The 23690-nt window shown below is 50.9% G+C and overlaps 1 protein-coding gene across 1 annotated transcript; it reads left to right on the top strand.

The window, feature by feature from the left end:
- The first annotated feature begins 10531 nt into the window (after window positions 1-10531).
- BCL6 (BCL6 transcription repressor) lies at window positions 10532-21896 on the top strand. The gene is made up of 9 exons (NM_001195404.1): window positions 10532-10547; window positions 11380-11551; window positions 13066-13287; window positions 15103-16074; window positions 16610-16794; window positions 18275-18442; window positions 19532-19662; window positions 19786-19923; window positions 21700-21896. The coding sequence occupies exons 2-9, from the start codon at window positions 11391-11393 to the stop codon at window positions 21841-21843; spliced, it is 2121 nt and encodes a 706-aa protein (NP_001182333.1). The 5' UTR covers window positions 10532-10547; window positions 11380-11390; the 3' UTR covers window positions 21844-21896.
- Window positions 21897-23690: the final 1794 nt, after the last annotated feature.

The raw sequence follows: 23690 nt of genomic DNA, 5'->3' as shown, positions 1-23690 counted from the left end.
GCCAAATGCTTTGGCTCCAAGTTTCCTATGTGTATCTATTGATATAAATGTATATATTTATTTATTCTCGCTGTCAGGTGTTAAAATAAATGCCGAAGATTAGTCCCACGTCTCTCCCACTCTAGGATCTAGATTTTTATATATTTATTATTTTATTATTCTTGTTGTCTTTGAAGTGAATCGGCCGGTTTGGGGAGGCTTTTTGCCACCCTCCCTGGTGTTGTTTTGGTTTTGGAAGAGGAGGTGGAGGAGAGGAAGGAGGGGAGTTAGGGGGCGGCCGGAGCCGAGAGGACGAGACCGCGCTTGGGGTGCTGCGGGCCAGGCTGGGGGCCGTGTCTGGCCCCAGACGGCGGAGAGGACGCGCGCTCGCGCTCGCGCTCTTGCTGCTGCTGCTTGCGTACGGCTTGTGATCTCGCTGGATTCGGGCGGCTGTGTTTTTTTTTTTTTTTTCTTTTTCTTTTTTTCTCTCCCCTCTTTTCTCGCTTGCAAACTGCCTTCCTCGCTCCCTCGCTCCTGCCTCCCCTAGCCTCCCTCCCTCCCTCCCTCCCTCCCTCCCTCCTCTCTCCCTCGCCTCTCCTTCCTTCTCCTCTCCCGTCCTCCTGGCTGACTCCGGGAGGCCGGGGAGGGAGGCTGCCCCGCTCGCTCGCTCGCTCGCCCGCCCCGCTGGCTCCCTTCCACCGGCCTCGCTCCTCTCGATTCCCTGCCTCCGAGCCGAGATTTGGGAGGAAAAATGCAAGCGAACTCCTCGGGTTTTGTTTTCCTCCACAACCCCCCCCTCCCCTTCTCCTCCCCAGAAGCCCAGTTGAAGTATCGTTTCTACTATTTCCTTTTAGAGCCGCGATCTTCCTAACGAGATCCGAGTGTTTTGGTGTCCCCTTACCCTGCGTTTTGGGGGAGGTTTAGCTTGCCTGGGGGGGGGGGCGGGGATGTTGAATACTTTGAAAAATTATTCTTTCTTGGTTGCAGTCGAGGGAGTCGGGAACCCCCGCGCGCTGCCTCTCCCCATCCTGGGGAGAGAGACCGGTGGCGGGACAGGGATTTGGGGGTGGGGGTGGCCAAGGGGTGCGCGTTTGCACCTGCGGTGCCGTTGAGCGTGCGGGGACTCCGGGAACCTGCGCAGGACGGCCCAGCCGAGCGGGAAGGTGGCGGGATTTCTGGCGGCCGCGGTGTTTGTGTTTTGGGCGCTGCGTGACTCGGTGTTAGCTCCCAATGGCTGTTCCCCCGCCTCTCCTAAATTTTGCTTTATTTCTTCCCATGGTGCGAGCTTTGTAAAAAGGACGACCGCAAGCCGGGGGGAGAGTAGCCGACGTCAGGCTTCAGCTTCCCGAGGTCCTTGCACCGGGCGAGGGGAGAAACAAACAGCCCCAGCCCGCGTTCCTACGTGCAAGACCCGGGAGGAGAGGAGGGCACTCTGCGGCCCCGGGTGGGGGACCCGGCGCGGGCGGAGGGGGCGAGGGCGCGAGAGGGAGATCTTTGTGAGTGATTTTGCAAAAACGGATTGCGAGGTTGGTTGGATTTGCAACCTGTGGCTCTCCTCGAGGGAGTAAGGAAGGGGGAAGGCGGCGGCGGCGGCGGCCCGGGGCGGGAGCGGGTGGGGAGTTGGAGCCTCGGAAATGGGGCGCGCTCTTGGGCAGCGGGTGCTAGGGGCCACCCCGCTGCGGGATGTCGTGACCGTGGTCAGCGTCTTGGGAACTGTGGATTGCGTTGCCTTTATGATGCCGTGTTATTGGAACTCTGGCGGAAAAAAAAAATGGAGCTAGTGTTACAATGAGTTGTAAAGCTCCCCCATGGAAAACAAAAACACAACTCAGTCGATGAGAAAAAAAAAAGAATTGAAAAAGACCCCTTTTATGGGGCACCCCTTTTTTGCAATGGGTAAGAGTCGGTGGTGGGGGTCCAGCAGATGAACAGGGAGAAAGACCCCAAGTAGGGTAACTGGAAGTCAGGCTCTGGTACTGGGTCCCTGACCCCCACAGGGAGCTGGTCATCTCTCCCCCACCTCACCAGCACCACCAGCCACAGGAAACTGATTTTTTAATGGATTTTTTTTTCTTCCATTCAGTATATAGTTTCCAAGAGGAAAATCTTGTAACTCTACTTTTTTTTTTTTTTTGAGTAAAGTGAGTATCAATAGACGCTTTTTTTTCCCCTATCAAAAAAAAAAAAAAAAAAAAAACTGGGGCAGGAGAGAGGGAACCAGGGAAAGGGCTGTTTAGAAATACAGTTTGTGGCTCTGAGCGATGCCACCGGCTTCCTCTACAGAGACAGCCAGTTTCCCTTTTTCTTTGCAAGGTGTGTGTGGTTTTAATAAATAACTTTAAAAAAAATAAGAAGGGGGCCGACAAGATCTGTCAGGAGACAGGTATCTATTTTGCTCACTATTTACTACCAAGAGCCTTTGGCACTGGAACAGAACCTCGTAAATCTGCAGCCCAAGTTGAAGTTCATCTGGCCCTAGTCCACACGCTATTCCTGGAGGTAGCAAACATGAGCTCAAAGGAATGAGGTGAAATCACATTCTTGCTTTAAAATATATACTTTTTTTTTTTTTTGGTTAAGGAGAAAAGAATATTGTCTCTGGGGGAGGAGGAAATGGAAAGAGAGCACCAGGAGATGGGGCATTCCCTCGCTAAAATGATTGCAGTTGGGTTGTCAGGCTGAAATAGAAACCTGTAGATGGGAAATATCCCCCCCCCCCACTTATAAATAGAAGTTTCCAAATATCCTAGTTGGAAGACTTTCCAATACTGCAGGCCCAAGCATTGGCTGATTTTAAGGGTCTGTTGATAATGACAGTAAGGGCCCAAGCTGTTGGTAAACCGGGCAGCTAGAAGGAGAAGGAAGCCAGAAGAGGGGAATTCTCCTATTGGCCTTTTCTTCTGTGCTCCATTAAGAAGGGTTTTGCCCCATGCTTTCTTGAAAAGACTTTTCAATTTATTCTGAGTGTGCTGGACAGGGATGGGACTCGGAACTCTTAAGCTGTCGTTTGCTGAGCCTTGAAGAGTTCCAGTTATTGGTTGAGTAAATGGTAGCCAGGACTAGATGTCAAAATCCTTCCTTCCCTCTCTCCCCTGCCGGGTAGCCACACTCACAACCCACTTTATTGTGAAAAACTTGAGGAGACGCAGAGGCGGTAGTGCGGCAGCGCCACCCCTTGGTGGGTGAAACTCTCCTTTTGCAAAAGTCAAATATTTGAAAAACATTGTGAAATGACCTGATGAGGATTTTTTTTTTTTTCTTTAGAAAGAGGAGATAAAACTAACTTCTAAAAAAGGCCTCTGTAGGTGATTTCTCAAGTGGGAGGGAAAGGGTTGCTTTCCTGCTAGGATAGTGTCATAAGAGACAAGTCCGAGCGTGTGTGTGCGCGCGCGCGCGTCCGCGCGTGGGGAGGGTTGCCTAGTTGGCCTTAAGTAGGTGACTTCTCCAGCCGGAGATGGCCACCTTCCCCCCTGGACGTGACTTCTCGGAGCACCCGAATTCTGTTGCCAGTCTGACACTGAGATGAGGAAGGAATGTGTTGGTGTAAACCAGTGATCGCCGGTCCTGGAGTTTTGCTGGCGGTGATGGTGGTGTGGATGGGGGCTGGGTTGGGGGCGGGGGGACGGAGGTTTGCGGATGGCGCGGGGCAACCGTAGGCTGGTGCGTAGCTGGGTCTGGAGCCTCCTGGGAGTCGCAGCGGTGTGCGCGCGCCGGTTGCCTGCACTGCGCAACAAGTGGGAATGCCGCCGCCGCGATCTGAGCGAGGCTGCTGCGTGGTGGCGAAGGCGGCCCCTTTCTCTTCGCCCCCCTGGAAGCCCGCAGTGGCTCTTCCCAGCCCCCCCCCCAGCCTTCCAGTCTGTAACCCGCAGCCCCACCGCAAGACCGCACTCGCCCCCCCCCCCCGTCCACCCCCCACCCCTCCGCCTCGGCGAGCGCTGGAAGCCTGGGTGGGACCCTGCCTTGGCCTCCAGGCCCTCTCTCCGCGGGCATCAGAGTTTATTTCCGACTTTCTTTGCTGGTCGACCAGTGCTTGGCAAGAAGCTCTGCTAATACCTTCGAGTGCCATTCTGCTTTTTGAAGACGAGCGCACCCTTTCCTTTCCCTTCTGATACCCTCAGCCTTTCGGGCTGGGAGGGGAAAAAAAAAAATATCAACGTATAATACAGGAACGCAGCTCCAGAGACCGCGTTGTGGTTGCTAGAGGAGTGAGCATCGGGAAGAACGGAATTGCATCCAGTAAATTAAATGTTTTGCAGCGTTGCCTATAGAGGCGACCTCCTCCCGCTAACAGATCAAAAAAAAAAAAAAAAAAAAAAAAAAAAGCGGAGGGCAGTCGGTAGTGGAAAGCTGTGGCTGCGCGGTGCTTTTCGAACGGACTGAGTCTGCCACCTAGTGGTAAATCGTAGCCGAGTCCCCCCCCCCCTTGCCTGGGGCGGTGGACCGACCCTGTCACCTTCCAGGTCTCCAAGTATCCTGAATGCACGGGTGCTAGGGCTGACAAGAGAGGGCAGCATCCAGTGAGGATGACACGCGGCTTCCAAAACTTTGGTAAGATGGATGAAAATTTAGGAAGCCTCCAGGTGCTCGCCCTGTCCACCGAGGCTCAGAGAGGGCCATCCGCCTCCTTACGAGAACCTTTAATGAGATAACCCTTTTGAACACACCCAATCTGCCGTTTGGGCGTCTCCCAGGGTGAAGTGGGTAGTGGAGAGACACATGGGGGTGGGGGGGAACTATAGGACATAAACTCGTTACAGTTGAGGAAACAGGCGGCCTCATGAGAGGGGAGGGCCTGTTGCCCGTGCCTTAGTACCCTAACCTGGACCAGATTTTTGCCTTTCTGAGTTCCAGGTCAGTGACTTAGAGTCAAAGGCTAGTGTATCTCCGCTCCGTTGAAGTATCTAGGAGAAGGGAGCAGCAGTAGGAGAGGGCCAGGGTTTTAATGTCTCAGGTCAGCGTAGCTGGAAACAGTTCCCCAGATGCCCTGGAGAACTTTTAGAAAGTATGCCATAAGATTTTCAGTGACAGGCATGGGTGGACAGCCTGCTGTAGTGCTGAGCGGTGGGGTCCCAGGCCTTTGAGGGGTGTGTGTGGGTGTTAGTGGGTAACTAAGTCCCAGTCCCTAGACTTGCAGAGATGTACCTCGCTTCACAGGAGGAGGCTCACATTTGGCCTTCTGAAATCACCTTCTTTCCCTTCCTTCCAAACTGCTTAGTGGCTTGGCCAGAACCCAGGGCTGTGTGCATGTGCGTGTGTGTGTGTATGGGGGGGGGAGGTGTCATATGGACAGGCAGAGTGTAATCCTCGTAGAATTTGGGCCACAGCAGCTTCTTATTAAGCGAAGTTTTATCTTCTCTGAGCTCAAAACTTAGGGTGGCAAAGGCACACAGGGGTGCCGGCGACCCCTAGCGACGGCCCCGGCGCGCGCCCGCGGGAGATGCTGCGGTCCGAGGGAATCCAGTTCAGCCTCTCCCACTGCGGGAGCTGTCGGAGGCCGCGTCGGAGAAACGCGCCTCTGTTCGGGTTGGAAACGAATCTGGGGATGTGTTTGAAGAGCGGTCAAGTTTGACTCATCGCTTTCCAAGGACAGTTAGTGCCTTCCATCTTCATTAACGTGAATAAAGACCTTGGCTGACTTTCGTCCAGATCGGATTTTTAAAGGCATTGTTTGCTTGGGGACATCATGCCGCTCCCCTCCCCTGGCAGCCTTTTTGCAAGGGCGGAGCCCAGTCCAGCCTGGATGGCCGAGATAGCTTTGCCCGGGGACGTGGTTTGCGGGCATTGTCTGCCGGCTTTTTCTGGAAGGCTGTCGCGAGCCGGGGGCATGGGGAGCGTCCCTTCTGCAGCTCCTCTTCAGATCGTGATGATAAAACACATCCCTCTATTTTATTGCATTTCCTAGAAGCTTGCAGGCTTGAAAGAGCGCTGTTGGCAGGAAACGTGATAGAAATAAAGTCAGGACATAATGTCCCTGAACACCTCGGTCACCCAGAGCGACTGCCGAGGCTACCGCGTTATCAAATTCGCTTTCATGTGTTGCCGTCTCCTCTGCCCTCCCGCCCCTCGGTCAAGAGAGCGAAGAGTGTTTCACCCTTAAACCCAAAACAGCCGCGCGCTTTGACCCCCCCCCGCCCCCCCCGCCCGGCTGGACCACCGCGGCGGAACTGGAGCAGCTCGTTGGCTGAGCTGCGGCGCAGAAAGGGAGCGCGCCGGCGGGAGCCCTGATGCTGGCTGGTTTCACCACGGCAGCTCCAGCCCCATAAAATTTCTCGTTCCTGCCCCTCAGCAGTGCTTTGCACTTCCAGGTTCTCCTCTGCATTTCTCGGCGAGTTATCGGAGTTATTAGATTACCACTATAATCCAACGGCCGGCCGGGATAGAGAAGGGGCGGGGGGAAGGTGGGGCGGGGGGGGGGGGGGTTGCAAAAGGCGTTCTCCAGATCTGGAGACTGTGTCTAAAGTAGGTCAATGGGAAGGAGAGGCGGGGCTACACGGGGCTTGTCGGCTTGGAGCCTTGGTGGAGGGCTCTCCCTAGTGTTTAGCCGCGGTAAGACATGAGTAGGTTTGAGCTCCCGGAACCACGGGAGCCCTAATTTCCAATAAGTGCATGTACTTAATTTTAACTTCCCTTCCTAGATGCTCACCCCACTCCGCATTAAATCTCAACCTTCGCTTTCACCTTTATTACACCGGGCGAAGGGATGAGAAAGTCTCAAAGTGCGACTCTCTGAGGCCGCCGAGGCCCAGTCCTCACCGACCGGCCCGACCCGCCTCCGCGGCTGCCGGGATGCGCCGCGCGCTCTGACGCCCCGCGCCGGCTCGAGGACTGGACTGCGGCCTCCGGCGCTGCGTCCTTCCCGCCCCTCGCCCCGGGAGATTCCTCCCGGAGCCCACGGCCGGCGCCTGCAAGGAGAGGGTGTCCGGGGCTTAGAGCCCCAAGGCAGGCCCCGAGAGAGCGAGGCATCCTTGGAGCGCGCCCGCGCGCTGGGGTCAGCGCCCCGGCCGGCCCGCGGGAGCCTAACGGCGCCTCTACGGTTGCGGGGAAATCGGGTTCCGAAATCCCGAAACCTGGTCGGGTTCGGCCTCGCAGCTCCTTTTCTAAAGACTTGGGGGCGGAAACTGAGCCTAGCAGGGCTCCCCTACTTGCCAGCGTAGGCGGAAGGGGCTTTCGGTTTGGTTTTCCTGCGCGTCGGCCGGGCGCGCGGACGGAGACCCTCAGCGCGGGGACTCGCTGCTGCCTGACCTTGACGCCCGGCTTCACCGCCCTCTTAAAGGGGGCGGAGGCAAGCAAAAGGCAAAAATAAATACATGACTCACGAGGCGAGCAAAGGCCAGAATTGGGCAATTTTTGAAGTCATGAAATGAGCCTCAGGTTGGCCCCGAATTCCTGGGTTCTAGATGGGCTCGGCTGCTAACTTGCGCGAGTTTCCCCATTTATAAGACTGTTGCGGGGGGTGGGGGGTGGGGGGAGGGTCGGGTGAATGCAGAGAGCTGGACCCGCGCGGGCGAGGGATTTAGGGGAAAGTGCGCCTCCCCGCCCCCCCGTCCCCTCCCCTCCCCGGGTGAATCCCCGGCGGCCCTCGCGGCGCAGGCGGCGATCCTGGCGGCCGTCGGGGGCCGGCAGCTTCCTGGAAAGTTACTTCTCGTTGGAGCCGGCGATAGGCAGAGAGTGTTCTGTGAAATCCGCTGAGCGGAGATCGACTACGTTCCGGGAATGAGAGGGCTGTGCCATTCCCCTCACTAGCCCCTGCCTTGACAGCGTAACAGGAAAAAAAAAAAAAAAAAAAAAAAAAGGCACACACAATGTTAGCTACCGAAGTGCACGAAACGTTGTATTTGAATGTCACCAAATTAAGGGCTGCCACGGTCTCTCCTCGGGGCCTCCGCGGGGGCTGCGCCCGGGGGTGGGCGGTCCCTGGCGGGCAGGTACGGTAAGGTCGGGCTGCGCGAGGCCGCGGGCAGGGCTGGGGCCGTGCAGGTGTGCGGGAGGGGATGGATGGGGCCTTCGGACCGGCTCGCCCTCGCTCGTCCCCCTCTCACTTCCTCTCTTGTCTCCACCTTCTCCTGCTGCTGTCTTCTCTTCCCTCTCTGCCTTTTTCTTTTTCTTTTTTTTTTTTTTAAGAGGGAACGGTCCCTCTTTTTTTTTTTTTTTTTTCTTCTCCAACTCCTTTGGAAGACCTGCCTTCTCCTCGAGGTGCCTAATTGAAAATCCAGAGCTCCTGAAAAGGCAGCGGGGAGAAAGTGTGTGGGCGGAAAGACGACGTTTAGGTGTCGCTTGGTGGTTCCTGCGGCTGGGGGCGGGGTTGGGGTCGGGCCAGTCCAGGTCTGGGCCCTTGCACTTGTCAATTCTCTTTTGACAGCTCCGTTATCTTGGCAGTTTGTTTCTGTGTTAGGAGTGTTGTGTGCGGCGTCGGTGGAGTGGCTGAAGCTAGGTAAAGGAGTTTGTCCAGGACTTTGCTGGAGACTAGCTTTTAGACTCGGGCAAGGCTTATCCAGTGGAGTCTCAGTGGCCTTCCCAGTAAATCAGGGCAGCTATAAGGATCCCATACAATAACGGATGGGAAAGGGCTGAGTGGTCTGTGAGAAACAAGGCAGCTGTTAGGTGCTTCCACACTTGCAGCATCTAGAGGGAGGCATGGCTTCCCACATCTACCATAACACACACTCGCTAGCTGTGGGGTTTCCTAAGATAGAGCTAGCTGAAGGAGGAGTGGACTTAATAGGGATGTGGGCCTCGGTGTATGTGCCTTTGCTTTTGACCAAGCCGGACAGACACTGAGAATGAAAATCGCCCAGCCCCAGGGCCTGGCTGACAAGTAGACCCCTGGGAATAGGGAATGTTTTGTTTGTTTCAATCTGCAATATGGAGTGACTCGTTGCCACTTGCCAAGGTGAAATGGCAAATCTGGGCTTCCTATGGTTCCGAAAGTCTGTGACTGGGAATTCGCAAGCAAGCTGGTGGTTGAAGCTGGCTAAAGGACAGCTTTAGGTATTCCAGAAGTATTCAGGGGTATCTTTCATGAGGGAAGAGGAGACAGTTTATAAATGAAACTTTCATGTGTCTTCAGCATTCTTTCTCAACAAAGATAATCATTGAACTTTGGTTAGGACCCATCTGGTGTGTCTTTCTTTGCCCATCTTGAGTTAGGATGGGAGAGGAGGAAGTAGGTTCTTTCAGTCTCTTTCTGTCCTCTCCCTTCCCCCCATTCCCTTCCCTCATCCTCACTCACTCACATGCACACACTAACCTTGAAGCCGATGGGATTGAGTGACTGGCACTTGGGACCACAGAGAAATGTCAGAGTGTTTGGTTACAGACTCAAGGAAACCTCTCATTTTAGAGTGCTCATTTGGTAAGATTCAGCAGCCTGGAATGGGGGCAAAGTGTTTGTGTGGGGGAAGAAACTTAAAAATGAGATTCACCCACATTAGGGTGCTGTCTTGCATGTTCTACAGCACGTAGGCTGATTTGGAAAAGGCACAGGAATTTGAGCCAGAAGACCTAGGGCCGGGCCACTAACCATCTACGTGGCCCAACATGACCTCCCTGGCCTCGGGCCCCTTTACCCGGAAAATAGCTCTAAAGGGCTACGCTTTTAAAAAAAAAAAAAAAAGGAAAGGGTTGGTGGTGGAAGAGGATTCAGATATTGTTTTGCTTTGCAGCCCACATGTGATCATAAATGAGAGTCTTACACCTGTGCTTTAAAATTATTTTGTTTTAGAGAAACCAATTTGGAGCGGGTACATATTTCAGGAGTGCTCCCTGGCCAGTTCTTAGCTAAAGCACGCAGTTAAATATTTCACCAGCAGGGGGAGCACAAGCTTGGAAGTTTGTAGCACTGTATCTGGTCTTAGACCCAGGAGGGAAAGAGGAAACTTTGAAAAAAGACAAAAATACCCAAGGAAAGCAAAGACTCGCCATCTCTGGGTTTGTTCTGCAGATCCTGTATTTACTCTTAAATATTCAGACAGTCAGGAATTACTGCCTGGCTTTTTGTCCTAAGCAAGCCACTTGAACCCGTGAGCCTCAGTTTCGTCACCAGAGAAATAGGGATTAGGATATTGACCCAGTAGACCTCGAGAAATCATTCTAAGCCTTAAAAGATAATATTTTAGTAGATTTTGGAGATTGTTCAGAGTTTTAGGCCCCCGAAGGATCATTCTCATTAATATTGAAGGAATCACTTTTCTTATATTTTTCTTTCCTACAAACACAAGTGGCCTTCGGATGATATGCTTTTTTTCTACTTTGAGAAAGGAACTATATGTATATATGTACCTGTAATTAATCTATGCAGTTGTGTTCCCAGTACTCAGGGCAAAAACATGATTATTGCATAGCTCGGGTGCCTGTTGTTTCCGTAAGAGCAGAGCTGGAAAAATGTTTGCTAGCTTGTGGCAAAACCGCTCCAGCTGGCAGACTGCAGCTATCAAAGTAAAACTAAATACGTGTGTCCTAAAATAAGACTATAGTGGACAATCTAACATTCATGGAATCAATTTCTGTTTGCTTTTTTCTCTTCCTTGCAGATTTTAAGCAAAATTTTGGACTGTGAATCAAGGCATTGGGTAAGTGAATCTAATTATATGCTTTAAAATTTTGTGGACAAACTGTTTCTTTTGAATTTGCCGATGCATGTGTTACTGTGAACTTGGCCGCTTTTCATTAGCCGAGATAAAGGATAGCCGATTCCCTCTCCCTCACCCCTTTACCCCTGTGTTAGACTATCTTAACTCTTGTGTGATCTTTCATTCCTTCACTCGTTTCTCGGTTCGGATCCAAGGTAGCCACCTACTGTGCACCAGCAGTGTGCTAGGTGCCCGAAGTACATTCAGACCATTCTAAAACCTAAAAGAGGAAAGAACAGATGGTGGCTGGGATAATGAAATGAGATCCTGCCGAGAATAGCTGCGATTTTTGAGAACCTACTATGGACCAGGCACAGATCTCTAAATTTTACAACCACATAGGTATTACTCCTCCCATTTGGAGAAACCGAAGCCCAGAAAGAGTAAACAATCTGCCCCGAGTCACACAGCTAGCAAAAGATAAAATAAAGCTGGCGTGCTAACCTTCAAAACGTGGTTTCTCTCCCTGTAACACACTCACTGCCTCTCGACGCTTGGCAGAGTATTCGATATGTGGGAAAAGGCACGCTACAGCTATTCATTCACTTCTGCTTTCCCCGAAAGGGCCTTCTATTCCAACTCGTTAGAGAAAGATTATTTCCCCGTCTTACAGATGTGAACAGTAATGCCCAGAGATGGGCCGAAGACCAAACACAAGGGACCTCGGTTTGCATACCATAGGTTAGCAGGCTGTGCCACCTGGTTTCACACCCCGGCTAAGCAGGAACCGGGTTCTGGATGACTTACAAGGCTCCGACCCTTTTCTTTCCAGGTGAAGACAAAATGGCCTCCCCGGCTGACAGCTGTATCCAGTTCACCCGCCATGCCAGTGACGTGCTTCTCAACCTTAATCGCCTCCGCAGCCGTGACATCTTGACTGATGTTGTCATCGTGGTGAGCCGTGAGCAGTTCAGAGCCCATAAGACAGTCCTCATGGCCTGCAGGTGAGGGGTCTGGAGGGGAAAGGTGGTTGTGTAAAGGGGAGCGCTGCTGTGGGCAGGCCGGAAGGCAGGCCGCCTGGGCCTTTTGCTCTGTTGGGAATCACGTCTCGTTTGTCTCCAGACGGCCAGCACATGGGCGGCAGGGCAGAGTAGGTTCCCAGGAAGCGAATGGATGAGCACACTTTTGGAGAAAGAGTTTCTGTTCTGTGGGAAGGGAGGGAGTAGAAATCATATACCGTCTCGAGAAAGGATGTGTTTGGGACAAGCAGAATAACTTTGGTTAACCAGTGAAAAAAGGAGAAGGGAAAGAGGGTTTTACAAAATTGTAAGCCAGTGAATGTGAAACCTTTTGTCCTTTTAGCCTGTAACTGCATGTATTTGATCCCGTGACTGCCTTTCCAGGGGTGTTTCAGGCTATGTGTGTGTAAGTAAGGGAGAGGGAGCCAGCTGATTCTTCATATTTGTCAAGTATTTCGAGTTCTCGGAGCTGGTTCATATTACATCATCTCCCTGGATCTGGGCAGAGGCCTTCCGTGTTATGCAGGCATAATTACTTCCATTTTATAGACAATAAAATGAAGGCACACATCCGTGAACTGATATAAGGCAGGGGAGCTCTACTGCTAGCGGAGACCTTACTTGACATCTACATCTACGGCGAGCACCTGTGTTTTAAGAGTGGCGCGAACAGAGGTTTACAGAGATATAAAAGGAGTAGAAAATGCTAACCGGGTGCTTCCTCTGTGGTAGGCATGCACCACCCTCTCAGGGAGACACTATTGCTCAGGAAACCAGGGTGCAGAGAAGTTAAGTATCTTGCCCCAAGTTGCACAGCTACTTGCTGGTTAGAGCTGGCTCACAGCTGGCAACCTGTTCAGAAAGAGCAGAATTGAGATGCCAGCCCCAAATCCTGACTTGTAATTGAGTACTTGTTCCTCGACCGGACAACACGGCCCCTGGAGGCAAGGCTTGAGGTTTGACTTGTGTCTCCCAGGAATAATGACCTTAGGAGAGTCTTCAGACTTTTAGAAAATCAGTAGACTGTAGACATAGGCACTATTTTATTTATTTATCATCAATACCCAACTTGTTTCCAAAAACAGACAATGGCATTTTAAAAATAAGGATCATGTGTTGGACTAGGAAGAGAAATGCTTATCTCAAAGTTATAGACTAAAAATGGTTCCTGCAAATGAGTGCTAAATTTCACTCTGGTAATCCAGGCAGTTAAAACTATAAGGAAAATAGCTTCTGTGACTTTGAGAAAATCATTTAACTTCTGATCTGTGTTCCCCCATTTGTAAAGGGGAGAATGATAATGTCTACCTTGCAAGGTTGTGAGGAACACAGGATAATGTATGTAAAGTGCTTAATGACTCTCCGGCATTTAGTAAGCTCTCCATAAATGGCAGTTATTATTAATGGCCATGGAAATTCTGGACCGAGGCCCAGGGGAGAGGAGCTGAGCCTTGACACTGACTGTAATTGATCACAAATCCTGTGTGTTTGTTTTACAGTGGCCTGTTCTACAGCATCTTCACAGACCAGTTGAAATGTAACCTTAGTGTGATCAACCTGGATCCTGAGATCAACCCTGAGGGGTTCTGCATCCTCCTGGACTTCATGTACACGTCTCGGCTCAATCTCCGGGAGGGCAACATCATGGCCGTGATGGCTACGGCGATGTACCTGCAGATGGAGCATGTGGTGGACACCTGCCGGAAGTTTATCAAGGCCAGGTGAGCTGCCACGGAGGTAGAAGCTCCTGGAAGTGGAAGGGATCCCAAATCCTTGATAACGCATGCATATCCACTGTCGTGCACCACCACCTACATTTCCGCTGGTTTTTGCACGCTTCTGCCTCAATTCTTGCACACCAGACAGACGCTGCTATCCAGATATGCCCCGTGCATTCCGCTCTTGCTTTCTTCCATTCGCCTGATAATGCCCTTTCCTCCCACCCATCCTGCCAGGCCAAGCTTGGAAGCCGACTCCTCTGTGGATGTTTCTATGATTGCCACTCTTCCTCCCTCAGCTCTTATTCTGTATTCCTAAGACTTTTGCCAGTCCTTCAGACCTTCTTTCTCTTTTAGGCATTTGCATGTGTGTTTTAGTTCCCCTTTAGACTTTTATATAATGATTTACGTACGCGCCTTAGTTCCCTTCCCAGGCCTTGGGCTGCTTTACTCAGCATCCATGACATTCCAGGACGTTTGTTGAATCAAGTTGAGTTCACTGGGTCTAATCTCTTCCTCGAGGGCCAGTCAGACTTGACCATCGTTGAAAGGGGAAGAACCTGAGAGAGCTCATCGAGTGAAGGGCTGTGCTAAGTGGAGCAGAAACTCGGGGCTTGACTTTTTTAGAACCATTTGATTTAGCTCCCATAGGGTGATTGCCTCCCTTACCAAACAGAAGGGTTTCCAGCCTGTGTTTGAACCCCTCCAAGCCAGGAACCCAGTGTTCCCAGAGCCACACTGTCTACCTTGGACAGTTAGAAAGCTCCTCTTTATGGCAAGTTGAAATCTGGCTCCCTTAACCTTTCCCTGATTGGTTCTAGCTCTCTTAACTGTGATCATGTTGAGCTGGCCTATTTTTCGCCCACATAATGTCCCTTCAAATATGTGCAGCTAGAGCTCGTTGTCTCCTGTGGGTGATAACAGTAGCAAGATCACCATCGCTGTCATTTACGAGTACTTTCTCTGGGTCAGGCCTTGTGCTTGGAGCGGTTAAGTAACTTGCTCCAGGTCACATAGCTGCTAAGTGGCACAGCTGGGATTGGAAACCAGGTCTGGCTGCTTCAGAGCCCGGCCTTCCTGGACTGACAGACCTTGCCTGTCCTCCAAAGGAAACTCCCCCAAGACTCCAGTCAGCTTACGGGGCGAGTCCTTTCTTCAAGAGGCTACCAGCTTGCCTCTGACCCTCCGAGTCTGTTTTGTATAAATTCTTCCTTCTCGGAGTCTCAATTTCTATGTGTGTCAAACAGATACAGTAATGCCTTTCTTCCTTTGCAGGATTTTGCATGGATGAAATAAGGGCTCTGAAAGCTTTGCATTCTGTGATATCTGAAGAATTACAGATCCACGCACATACATACATATGTGGCTTAAACATGTGATGTCATATATGAGCAGGCACAGATTGTGTGGCTGACTTGCGGCCTTTCTCTGGGTCTAGTCTTCCACACTGATCTAGGTTGCTCTATTTCTAGCATAAAAGCCTTATAAACTGAGCAGCCTGGGTGGCTCAGTGGTTGAGCACCTGCCTTCAGCCCAGGGCATGATCCCGGGAATCCAGGATTGAGTCCCATGTCGGGCTCCCTGCATGGAGCCTGCTTCTCCCTCTGCCTGTGTCTCTGCCTCTCTCTGTCTCTCATGAATAAATAAAATAAAACAAAATAAGCCTTATAAACTGTATTTCCCTACCTCAGAGCCACATCCCTCATGTCTAGCTGAGCCAGCCTAGGTGTGGCTACGTACACCAGTGTCACTTGGAAAGTCCTCTCTGTTCAACAGTTCTGATTTGGAGGCCTGTGTCTCCTCTGTTTTCTCCTGCAGTGAAGCAGAGATGGTTCCTGCCATCAAGCCTCCCCGTGAAGAGTTTCTGAATAGCCGGATGCTGATGCCCCAAGACATCATGGCCTATCGGGGTCGCGAGGTGGTGGAGAATAACCTGCCGCTGAGGAACGCCCCTGGGTGCGAGAGCAGAGCCTTTGCCCCCAGCCTGTACAGCGGCCTGTCCACCCCGCCGGCCTCTTATCCCGTGTACGGCCACCTCCCAGTCAGCAGCTTCCTCTTCTCCGACGAGGAGCTGCGGGATGCCCGGATGCCTGTGGCCAACCCCTTCCCTAAGGAGCGGGCCCTCCCCTGCGATAGTGCCAGGCCCATCCCTGGTGACTACAGCCGGCCGGCCATGGAGATATCCCCCAATGTGTGCCACAGCAGCATCTACTCACCCAAGGAGGCAGCCCCAGAGGAGACACACAGTGACATGCACTACGGTGTGGCCGAGGGCCCCAAGCCTGCCGTCCCCTCCGCCCGGAATGCCCCGTACTTCCCCTGTGACAAGGCCAGCAAGGAGGAAGAGAGGCCCTCCTCGGAGGATGAGATCGCCCTGCATTTCGAGCCCCCCAGTGCACCCCTGAACCGCAAGGGTCTGGTTAGTCCACAGAGCCCCCAGAAGTCTGACTGCCAGCCCAACTCGCCCACGGAATCCTGCAGCAGCAAGAATGCCTGCATCCTCCAGACCTCTGGGTCACCTCCAGCTAAGAGCCCCACCGACCCCAAAGCCTGCAACTGGAAGAAATATAAGTTCATTGTGCTGAACAGCCTCAACCAGAATGCCAAACCGGAGGGGCCCGAGCAGGCCGAGCTGGGCCGCCTTTCCCCTAGAGCCTACACTGCCCCGCCGGCCTGCCAGCCACCCATGGAGCCTGAGAGCCTCGACCTCCAGTCCCCAACCAAGCTCAGCGCCAGTGGGGAGGACTCCACCATCCCACAGGCCAGCCGGCTCAATAACATCGTCAACAGGTGCTTTCAGAGGCAGTCAGGGCCTGGGGTTCTGGGGTTCCCACAGGGTCACTGCTTCTGATGGATGTGTTCTTTTCTTGCCTGAATATTGGGTATATTAGAGGTGTGGAGTAAGTACCCATTGACTCGATTAGCCTCAGTAAGGAAGCATATTAGGCTTCTGTGTATTTTGTCATAGCAAAAAAAACTCTTATCTATGGTAAAAGAGCATCCCGGGAATCCCAAGGGCAGCTCCTTTGGTCTTGGTGTGGCACAGTGATCTCGTACTTGCTTTGGCCTGAGTGGGCCAAGAGACTGTAGTACTGAGGGGAAGAAATTGGCCTGGGCTGGGGTTTTGGTCCAGTTTGACTCCTTCAGTGATCTCAGGGCATATGCCATTTGGAGGTGGGCTGAAGGAGAACTCTGTGGCCCCAGATGCAAAGTGAGGCAGCCCAGCTGCAGCCTCTGGGCTCACCAGAGCACAGGACAACATCCAGGCTGGGTAGAGTGCTTTACCCTCTCCAGCTGCTGAAGCTCTCTTTCCTCCTGCCCACAGGTCCCTGACAGGCTCCCCCCGCAGCAGCAGCGAGAGCCACTCACCGCTCTACTTACACCCCCCCAAGTGCACATCCTGCGGCTCGCAGTCCCCACAGCACGCGGAGATGTGCCTCCACACCGCTGGGCCCACATTCCCCGAGGAGATGGGGGAGACCCAGTCTGAGTACTCGGATTCCAGCTGTGGTGAGTCCCTCTGTCTCCTTCCTTTCCCTTGCCAGGGAGAAGGAAGGCCCCTGCCTCTGCTCCGTGGGGTTTGCATTCCTGTTTCACTTATGCTATTGCCACTGACTGGGAGAAGTCCCCGATTGGAAGGTCATCGGCACTTAAAATCACCAGCCCGTTACTCCACTCTTGGCCTCTTGAACCAGGCTGACCTGAGCAAGGGATGAGATATTGGAGTTAATCTGGGGTAATAGCAAATGACCAAACAGCCTTTACAGTGGCATTCCAGCAAAGATAGCCTGTGGGACCGGCTCTAACTCCCAGAGCTTCCTCGGTCCCTCGGGACCCAGCTGCCAGTACTGACCCGTGTAGGTTCAGTACTGCTAGGCCATGTGTTCTCTAAGGACAAGCGGCTGACCTTACTTATTTCTGTGTCTCCCATACATCCTAAGGACTTTCTAACATGCAGTAGGTACTCAGTTAATGTTATCTGAATTTGATTAGTTGAACTGAATGATTAAATTGAAGTTTTGGATGCTCTGTGATTGGCATCCCCAGTTTTGTTTTTTGTTTTTTGTTTTGTTTTGTTTTGTTTTTTTTTTTGTTTTTTTTTTTTTTTTTTGATAGAAAGGTCTATCTTTTCCCTGAATCTCTGGCTGCAGTAGGATAGCCCAGTCATTCCTAATCAGGGGTGAGCCACCATGACATGTCTTTTTCCAAATGTTATAACAAAAGGGAAAAATCAGTTGCTTATCCTGTGAGATTTGGCACACAGTTGTGGACATATAGTTCGGAGAGCAGGGACTGTCCCCATCTGTCCCCCTGGCCATTTGCCTTGTCTCTGCCTCCAGTCCCTTCTTGTTGGGCTGCCGTTTCTACTTCTATCCTTGTTGGCTCTCCCAATCTCATAGAAGTGTTTGGGGGGGGGGACACGAAACCCAGAGAGATATGAGGTGACCCTGTTCACCATCACTTCCTCCTTTAATGATCTCCTAGTATCATTGAATTTTATATCTTACATTCCTACAATACCTTGTGATACACAGTATGCTCCTGTGAGGTAGGCAGCACTGGGGTTGACTCTCCTGATCTTGGAGATGGAGACACAGATAGGCTCAGAGAGGTGAAGGGTCTTGCTTGAGGGCTTCTGTGAATGAATGTAAATAAAACAATGAACTGATAAGAAAAGTCAGTTTTCAGAGGTCTCTAGAGAAGGAAGAGCCCTGTTGAGTGTTCCTGAAGCTGGTGCAGGCCATACGGGTACCTGTTGGTTTGGGTTTCCCTTCTGTACCTTAGTATTCAACTCTGTCTCCTTCCTCCTCCATGACCCAGATTCTAAATGCTCAGAAACCTTTGCCCCCGGCTCTTAGGAATGTCAGGTGGGGTGGAGATTGGGGCGTTCAATCTTGCACTGAGGGCAGCGGCAGAGGGGAGTGGCCTTGGAGCCCTACCTCCCTTCCCTGTTCTGACTGTGGTACCCCACTCCCCCCACCCCCAACAGAGAACGGGGCCTTCTTTTGCAATGAGTGTGACTGCCGCTTCTCTGAGGAGGCCTCACTCAAGAGACACACGCTGCAGACCCACAGTGACAAACCCTACAAGTGTGACCGCTGCCAGGCCTCCTTCCGCTACAAGGGCAACCTCGCCAGCCACAAGACCGTCCATACGGGTATGGCCCTGCCCCCTGCCCCCCAGCTGGCCAGGGTTACTGGGGGTGGGATGGAGGGGAGGACCCTAGAGAAAGCAGTGTGGGGCCCTGGTCCCCATTGGGCTGAGGCAGCGAGCAGGCCCTGCTTTGAACCGGATGTGGACCTAACCCTGTCCTGTCTTTGCTTAGCGACTTATCCACTCCCTGTGTGCTTGGTCTTTTCTCTGAGACGCTCTGTCCTGCTTCTCTTCTGGGGTCAGGAGTGTTCAGCCCAACACATGAGTGAAAGAAACTAAGGCTGAGAGAGGCAGAGTAGATCTTTTTTATAAAGCCAGAAAAGAAAAAAAAAAGAAAAAAAAAGAAAAGCCTCTTGATTTCCTCTAAGGGCTTGCACCTTATCAACTCACATTCCTTTCCTAGGTAGCTTCTAATAACCTGATTGTTGTCCAAAGTTGACTCTCTCTTGGTATTTTAAGTGTGTCCATTATCCCAGAAACTTTCCACGAAGGAAGGCTCGGCCCTTCTATTGGCTTCCCCAGCCCGAGCATCTCCTCTGACTCAGCCCTCAGCCCTCTTGCAAATGGAATCCAGCTGTAGTTGCCACAAGCGGAAAAGTATGTTTTTTCTAAGAGAGAAACTAGAGCAGCCTGATCGTATCTTCCTGGTGAAGGGCTTGATTACTGAAGCAGTCTTATCCACGGGAAGAGCTGGAACAGCCTTACTATGTCATCTAAATTCACCCCTCAACTTCCAGAGAGAGAAGGCGAGATCCAGAGAGGGGGGTGACTTGTCCAGGTCTGCAGTTAGGTGGTCCTAATGTCATAGCTGGTTCCAAGGCCTCTGGGAACCTCCCTCCCTCCCCGCCCCACCCCCACGTTGTGCTTCCCTCTTCTCTAGCCTGCTTCTTGACCCTGACCGCCCGCAGCCTGTGCTGGTGTGTGTGTTGGTGGGGGATGGTGGCCGGCCCCGGGATCCTCTCTCGGACGCCTTCCAGCGGAGAGAAAGCTGAGGTGGTCCAGGAAAGACAGTCTGCTTTGAGATCCCGGGGCCTGGAACTGTGCAGACCTCTATCAAATATGGCTTTCTTTGTTCCCTTTCTTTTGGTAATAGGTGAGAAACCCTATCGCTGTAATATCTGTGGAGCCCAGTTCAACCGGCCAGCCAACCTGAAAACTCATACTCGAATTCACTCTGGAGAGAAGCCCTACAAATGCGAAACCTGTGGTGCCCGATTTGTGCAAGTGAGCAGGGCTGTGGGGAATAGACCCATCAGCCTCCGTAGGCTGACAGGGGCTCCTGGGGTGAGGTGGGGGGGGGCACACGTCACCCCAACAGAGCCTCTCATGCTTTGCTCTTCCACTCAGGTGGCCCACCTCCGTGCCCACGTGCTCATCCACACTGGAGAGAAGCCCTATCCCTGTGAAATCTGTGGCACCCGTTTCCGGCACCTTCAGACTCTGAAGAGCCACCTGCGAATCCACACAGGAGAGAAACCTTACCATGTATGTGAGCCTCTTGTGGCCATCGGCTGGCCTGGGAGGGGTTGGTGGCAGGGAAGTGGCAGGTAGCAGAACTCTTTGCTCCAGTCTCAAGCACACAGTGGGATGACCACTGAACCCCACTTGACATTAGCTGTGTCTCAGTTTGTCCATCTGTAAAGTAGGGGTATTAGGTGGTCTGGACCATAGATATATCAATTTTGGAGTCATTCATTTATTCCATGCTAACTGGCTTCTTATAATATGCCTCTGTGCTGGGCCAGAATGTCTACTGAAGAGGACCAAAGGTGTTTGAGAAGGGGCAGCCATTGGAGTGGGAGAAAAATCAGAAAAATGTGGTGATATAAGAAAAAAAAGAAAGACAGAGAAAAGACCATTTGAAGAAGAAGCAGGTGGCCAGCTACACAACACGATACCATGAATAGGCCATTGGAATCATTGTGTTCTGGAGAAGGGTTTCAGCCAGCTATGGCTTGTGGGCTAATATATGAACATTTCATGAGCTAAGAATGGTTTTAATATTTTTTAATGGCTAAAAAAATTGAGAAATAATATTTTGTGACATGTGCAAATTACATAAAATTTAATTTTCAATGTCCATAGACAAAGTTTTTTTGGGATACAGCCATGCTCATTTGTTTACATTTTGTCTGTGGGTACTTTCCTACTACAGGGACGCAATTGTCATTGTGATATATTCACTCTCTGGCTCTTTCCCGGTAAAAAACATTTTGCCCATCTCTGCTACAGAGGGGAAAGATACTGGCTGGGCAGGTGGGATATCTGGTTCTTATTCTCATTCCAACACCAACCCTTTCTAGGGCCACAGGCTAGCCCTGACCCTCTCTCAGTGGACCACAATTTTCTTTTTTTGTAAAAGGATAAGAATGCTGTAGATGAGTAATTTTCAAACTGTGCCCTTTCAATCATTGAGGTTCTGCAACCCCGCAGCCTCTTTAACCTTTTGAGTTTCTGTTGAATTTGCAAAAAGGGACCCATGGCTTACAGGTGTGGGAACCACCACTGTGTTTGATGACACTGACTTTGGTGAGTTTGTGGCATCACCATAGGTAGTGATGACCATAAGAACGAACCAATGACTGGTTAACCCGTATCACAAATACGAACCTGCAAAATGTAGTTATTTTCATCCACTTGTTTATTAGTCCCTGAGTGAATATCTTCTTACTTGCTTTTTGTTCTTGGGCAAATTAGTTCTCCTCTCTGATACCCTTATTTCCTCATGTGTAAAACGAGCCTGATAATAGTACCTACCCCGTGGAGTTGTTGCATCCAGTTAACGAATTCACTCAAGTGTCAGAATAGTCCTTGACACACAGAAAGAATACAATTAATATTTGCTAGAAGTTTAGATGCACCACTGTCAAGTTAAGAGTGACCTTCAGAGCGTATTGACTCAGTTCTTTACAGAAGGGAAAGCCAAGGCCCATGGAGAGAAATGATATGCTTGGGTGGAGAAATGCAAGAGCAACACTTCACTGCTTTAGAAAACAGGAGAGGAACATTTGCCCCACGCTTACTTACCACTTAGCTGGAGCCAGAACTCTTTTTTTTTTTTTTTTTTTATAAATTTATTTTTTATTGGTGTTCAATTTGCCAACATACAGAATAACACCCAGTGCTCCAGTCTTAACCTGGACTTCAGGTTAAGTCCCAGGACTTCCCTGGGAGGGAAGAGCTGCCTGCTCTGGGTCTTTGAGCAGTGACAGTTTCCTGGCGTTGATGACAGCTAACAGTTTGCCTCTGGTTTTCCTTCAGTGCGAGAAGTGCAACCTGCATTTCCGTCACAAAAGCCAGCTGCGTCTTCACTTGCGCCAGAAGCACGGCGCCATCACCAACACCAAGGTACAATACCGTGTGTCCGCCACTGACCTGCCCCCGGAGCTCCCCAAAGCCTGCTGAAGCATGGAGTGTTGATGCTTTCCATTCGAGTCCCTTCTCAGAATCTACCCAAAGGATACTGTAACACTTTACAATGTTCATCCCATGATGTAGTGCCTCTTTCATCCACTAGTGCAAATCATAGCGGGGGTGGGGGTGGGGGGCGGGGCGTGGGGACTGGGGGCCAGAGCAGCTCCCCGTCCCCCACTGCCATAAAACATTAAGAAAATAATATTGCTTCTTCTCCTATGTGTAAGGCAAACCATGTCAGCAAAAAGCAAAATCATTTTATATATCAAAGTGGGGGAGTATGCAAAAGTTCTGACTTGACTTGGTCTGCAAAATGAGGAATGTATATGTTTGGTGGGGACAGATGTTTCTTTTGTATGTAAATGTGCATTCTTTTAAAAGAAGAGACTTCCGGTATGTTATCAAAGAGAGGGCTTTAATTTTTTTAACCAAAGGTGAAGGAATATATGGCAGAGTTGTAAATATATAAATATATATATATATAAAATAAATATATATAAACCTAAAAAAGATATATTAAAAATATAAAACTGCGTTAAAGGCTCGATTTTGTATCTGCAGGCAGACACGGATCTGAGAATCTTTATTGAGAAAGAGCACTTAAGAGAATATTTTAAGTATTGCATCTGTATAAGTAAGAAAATATTTTGTCTAAAATGCCTCAGTGTATTTGTATTTTTTTGCAAGTGAAGGTTTACAATTTACAAAGTGTGTATTAAAAAAAAACACAAAAAGAACAAAAAAAGCTGCCGAAGGAAAATGTGTAGTTTTGTTCTAGTTTTCGGTTTGTATATACCTGTACAACGTGTCCTACGGTGCCTTTTTTCATGGAAGTTTTCAGTGATGGACGAGCGCGCCATCCCTTCTGAAGTGTAGGCAGACACAGGGACTTGAAGTTGTCGCTAACTAAGCTCTCTTTGGGAATGTTTGTCTCATCACATTCTGCGTCATGCTTGTGTTAGAACTACTCCGGAGACAGGGTTTGGCTGTGTCTAAACTGCATTACCGCGTTGTAAAATATAGCTGTACAAATACAAGAATAAAATGTTGAAAAGTCAAGTCAACTCGTTCCAGGGGTCTTTCCTTGTGTTGGGATCAGGACTTGAATGGGTCTGGTTTCCTCTGCTCATGGAGAGGAGTGGCTGCTGGCTGCGGGCCGCCGGGGTCTCGGGCAGGCCAAGGCTGGGACTGCCTCCAGGGAGCTGGGCAGGGTCCTGCTGGGGGCCCCCAGACCAGGAGGGGCTGCAGCCTCCAGACCCTGGTGCGTGAAGAGCTCCAGTGCGGGGATGTGGGATGGACCACCTCTAACCTCTCTCTCCGGCTGGTTCCCACGTCTTTCTGTTTTTGCTCAGCGTTCTAGGCTGAGCTTTCGTGACTTCGGTTCTCGCCCTTCAGGCACAAAGGTATAGGTGTCCTTTCCTTCTCTGGGTCTTAGAGAACTTGCCCATTCTGTGAAGGCTTATCTTGCCTCTTGGCTTCATAAACAATTTCCCTCTGCTGGGGTTCAAGGGACAGTATGAAGGCAGGTCTGGCCTCATAACACATTTTTCAGCCTTGGTGCCTTTGGAGTCTTTCTGGTACCTGCGGCGTGATTGACGGTTATCTATAGCCTCCAAAGCTTTACAAATGGTGACCAGTCACACAAACGTTTCTTCATCCTTGGAGAAATGTTCTTTGTCCAAAGAACCCTGCTGGAAGACAGCCATTTCTGCCTGTGTGACCTGGGACAAACATTTCCCCTTTGAGTCTCTTTCCCAACCTGTCCATGAGAGGATTAGATTAACTAGATCATTTATGAGTCCATGATTCAGACGTAAGTTTACCCTAGCTTGCTCTGG

This window comes from Canis lupus, chromosome 34 (assembly GCF_011100685.1).
Source record: "Canis lupus familiaris isolate Mischka breed German Shepherd chromosome 34, alternate assembly UU_Cfam_GSD_1.0, whole genome shotgun sequence".
NCBI lineage: Eukaryota > Metazoa > Chordata > Mammalia > Carnivora > Canidae > Canis > Canis lupus.
Note: the sequence above shows the minus strand (reverse complement) of the source record. Positions and strands in the feature narration are given on the sequence as shown.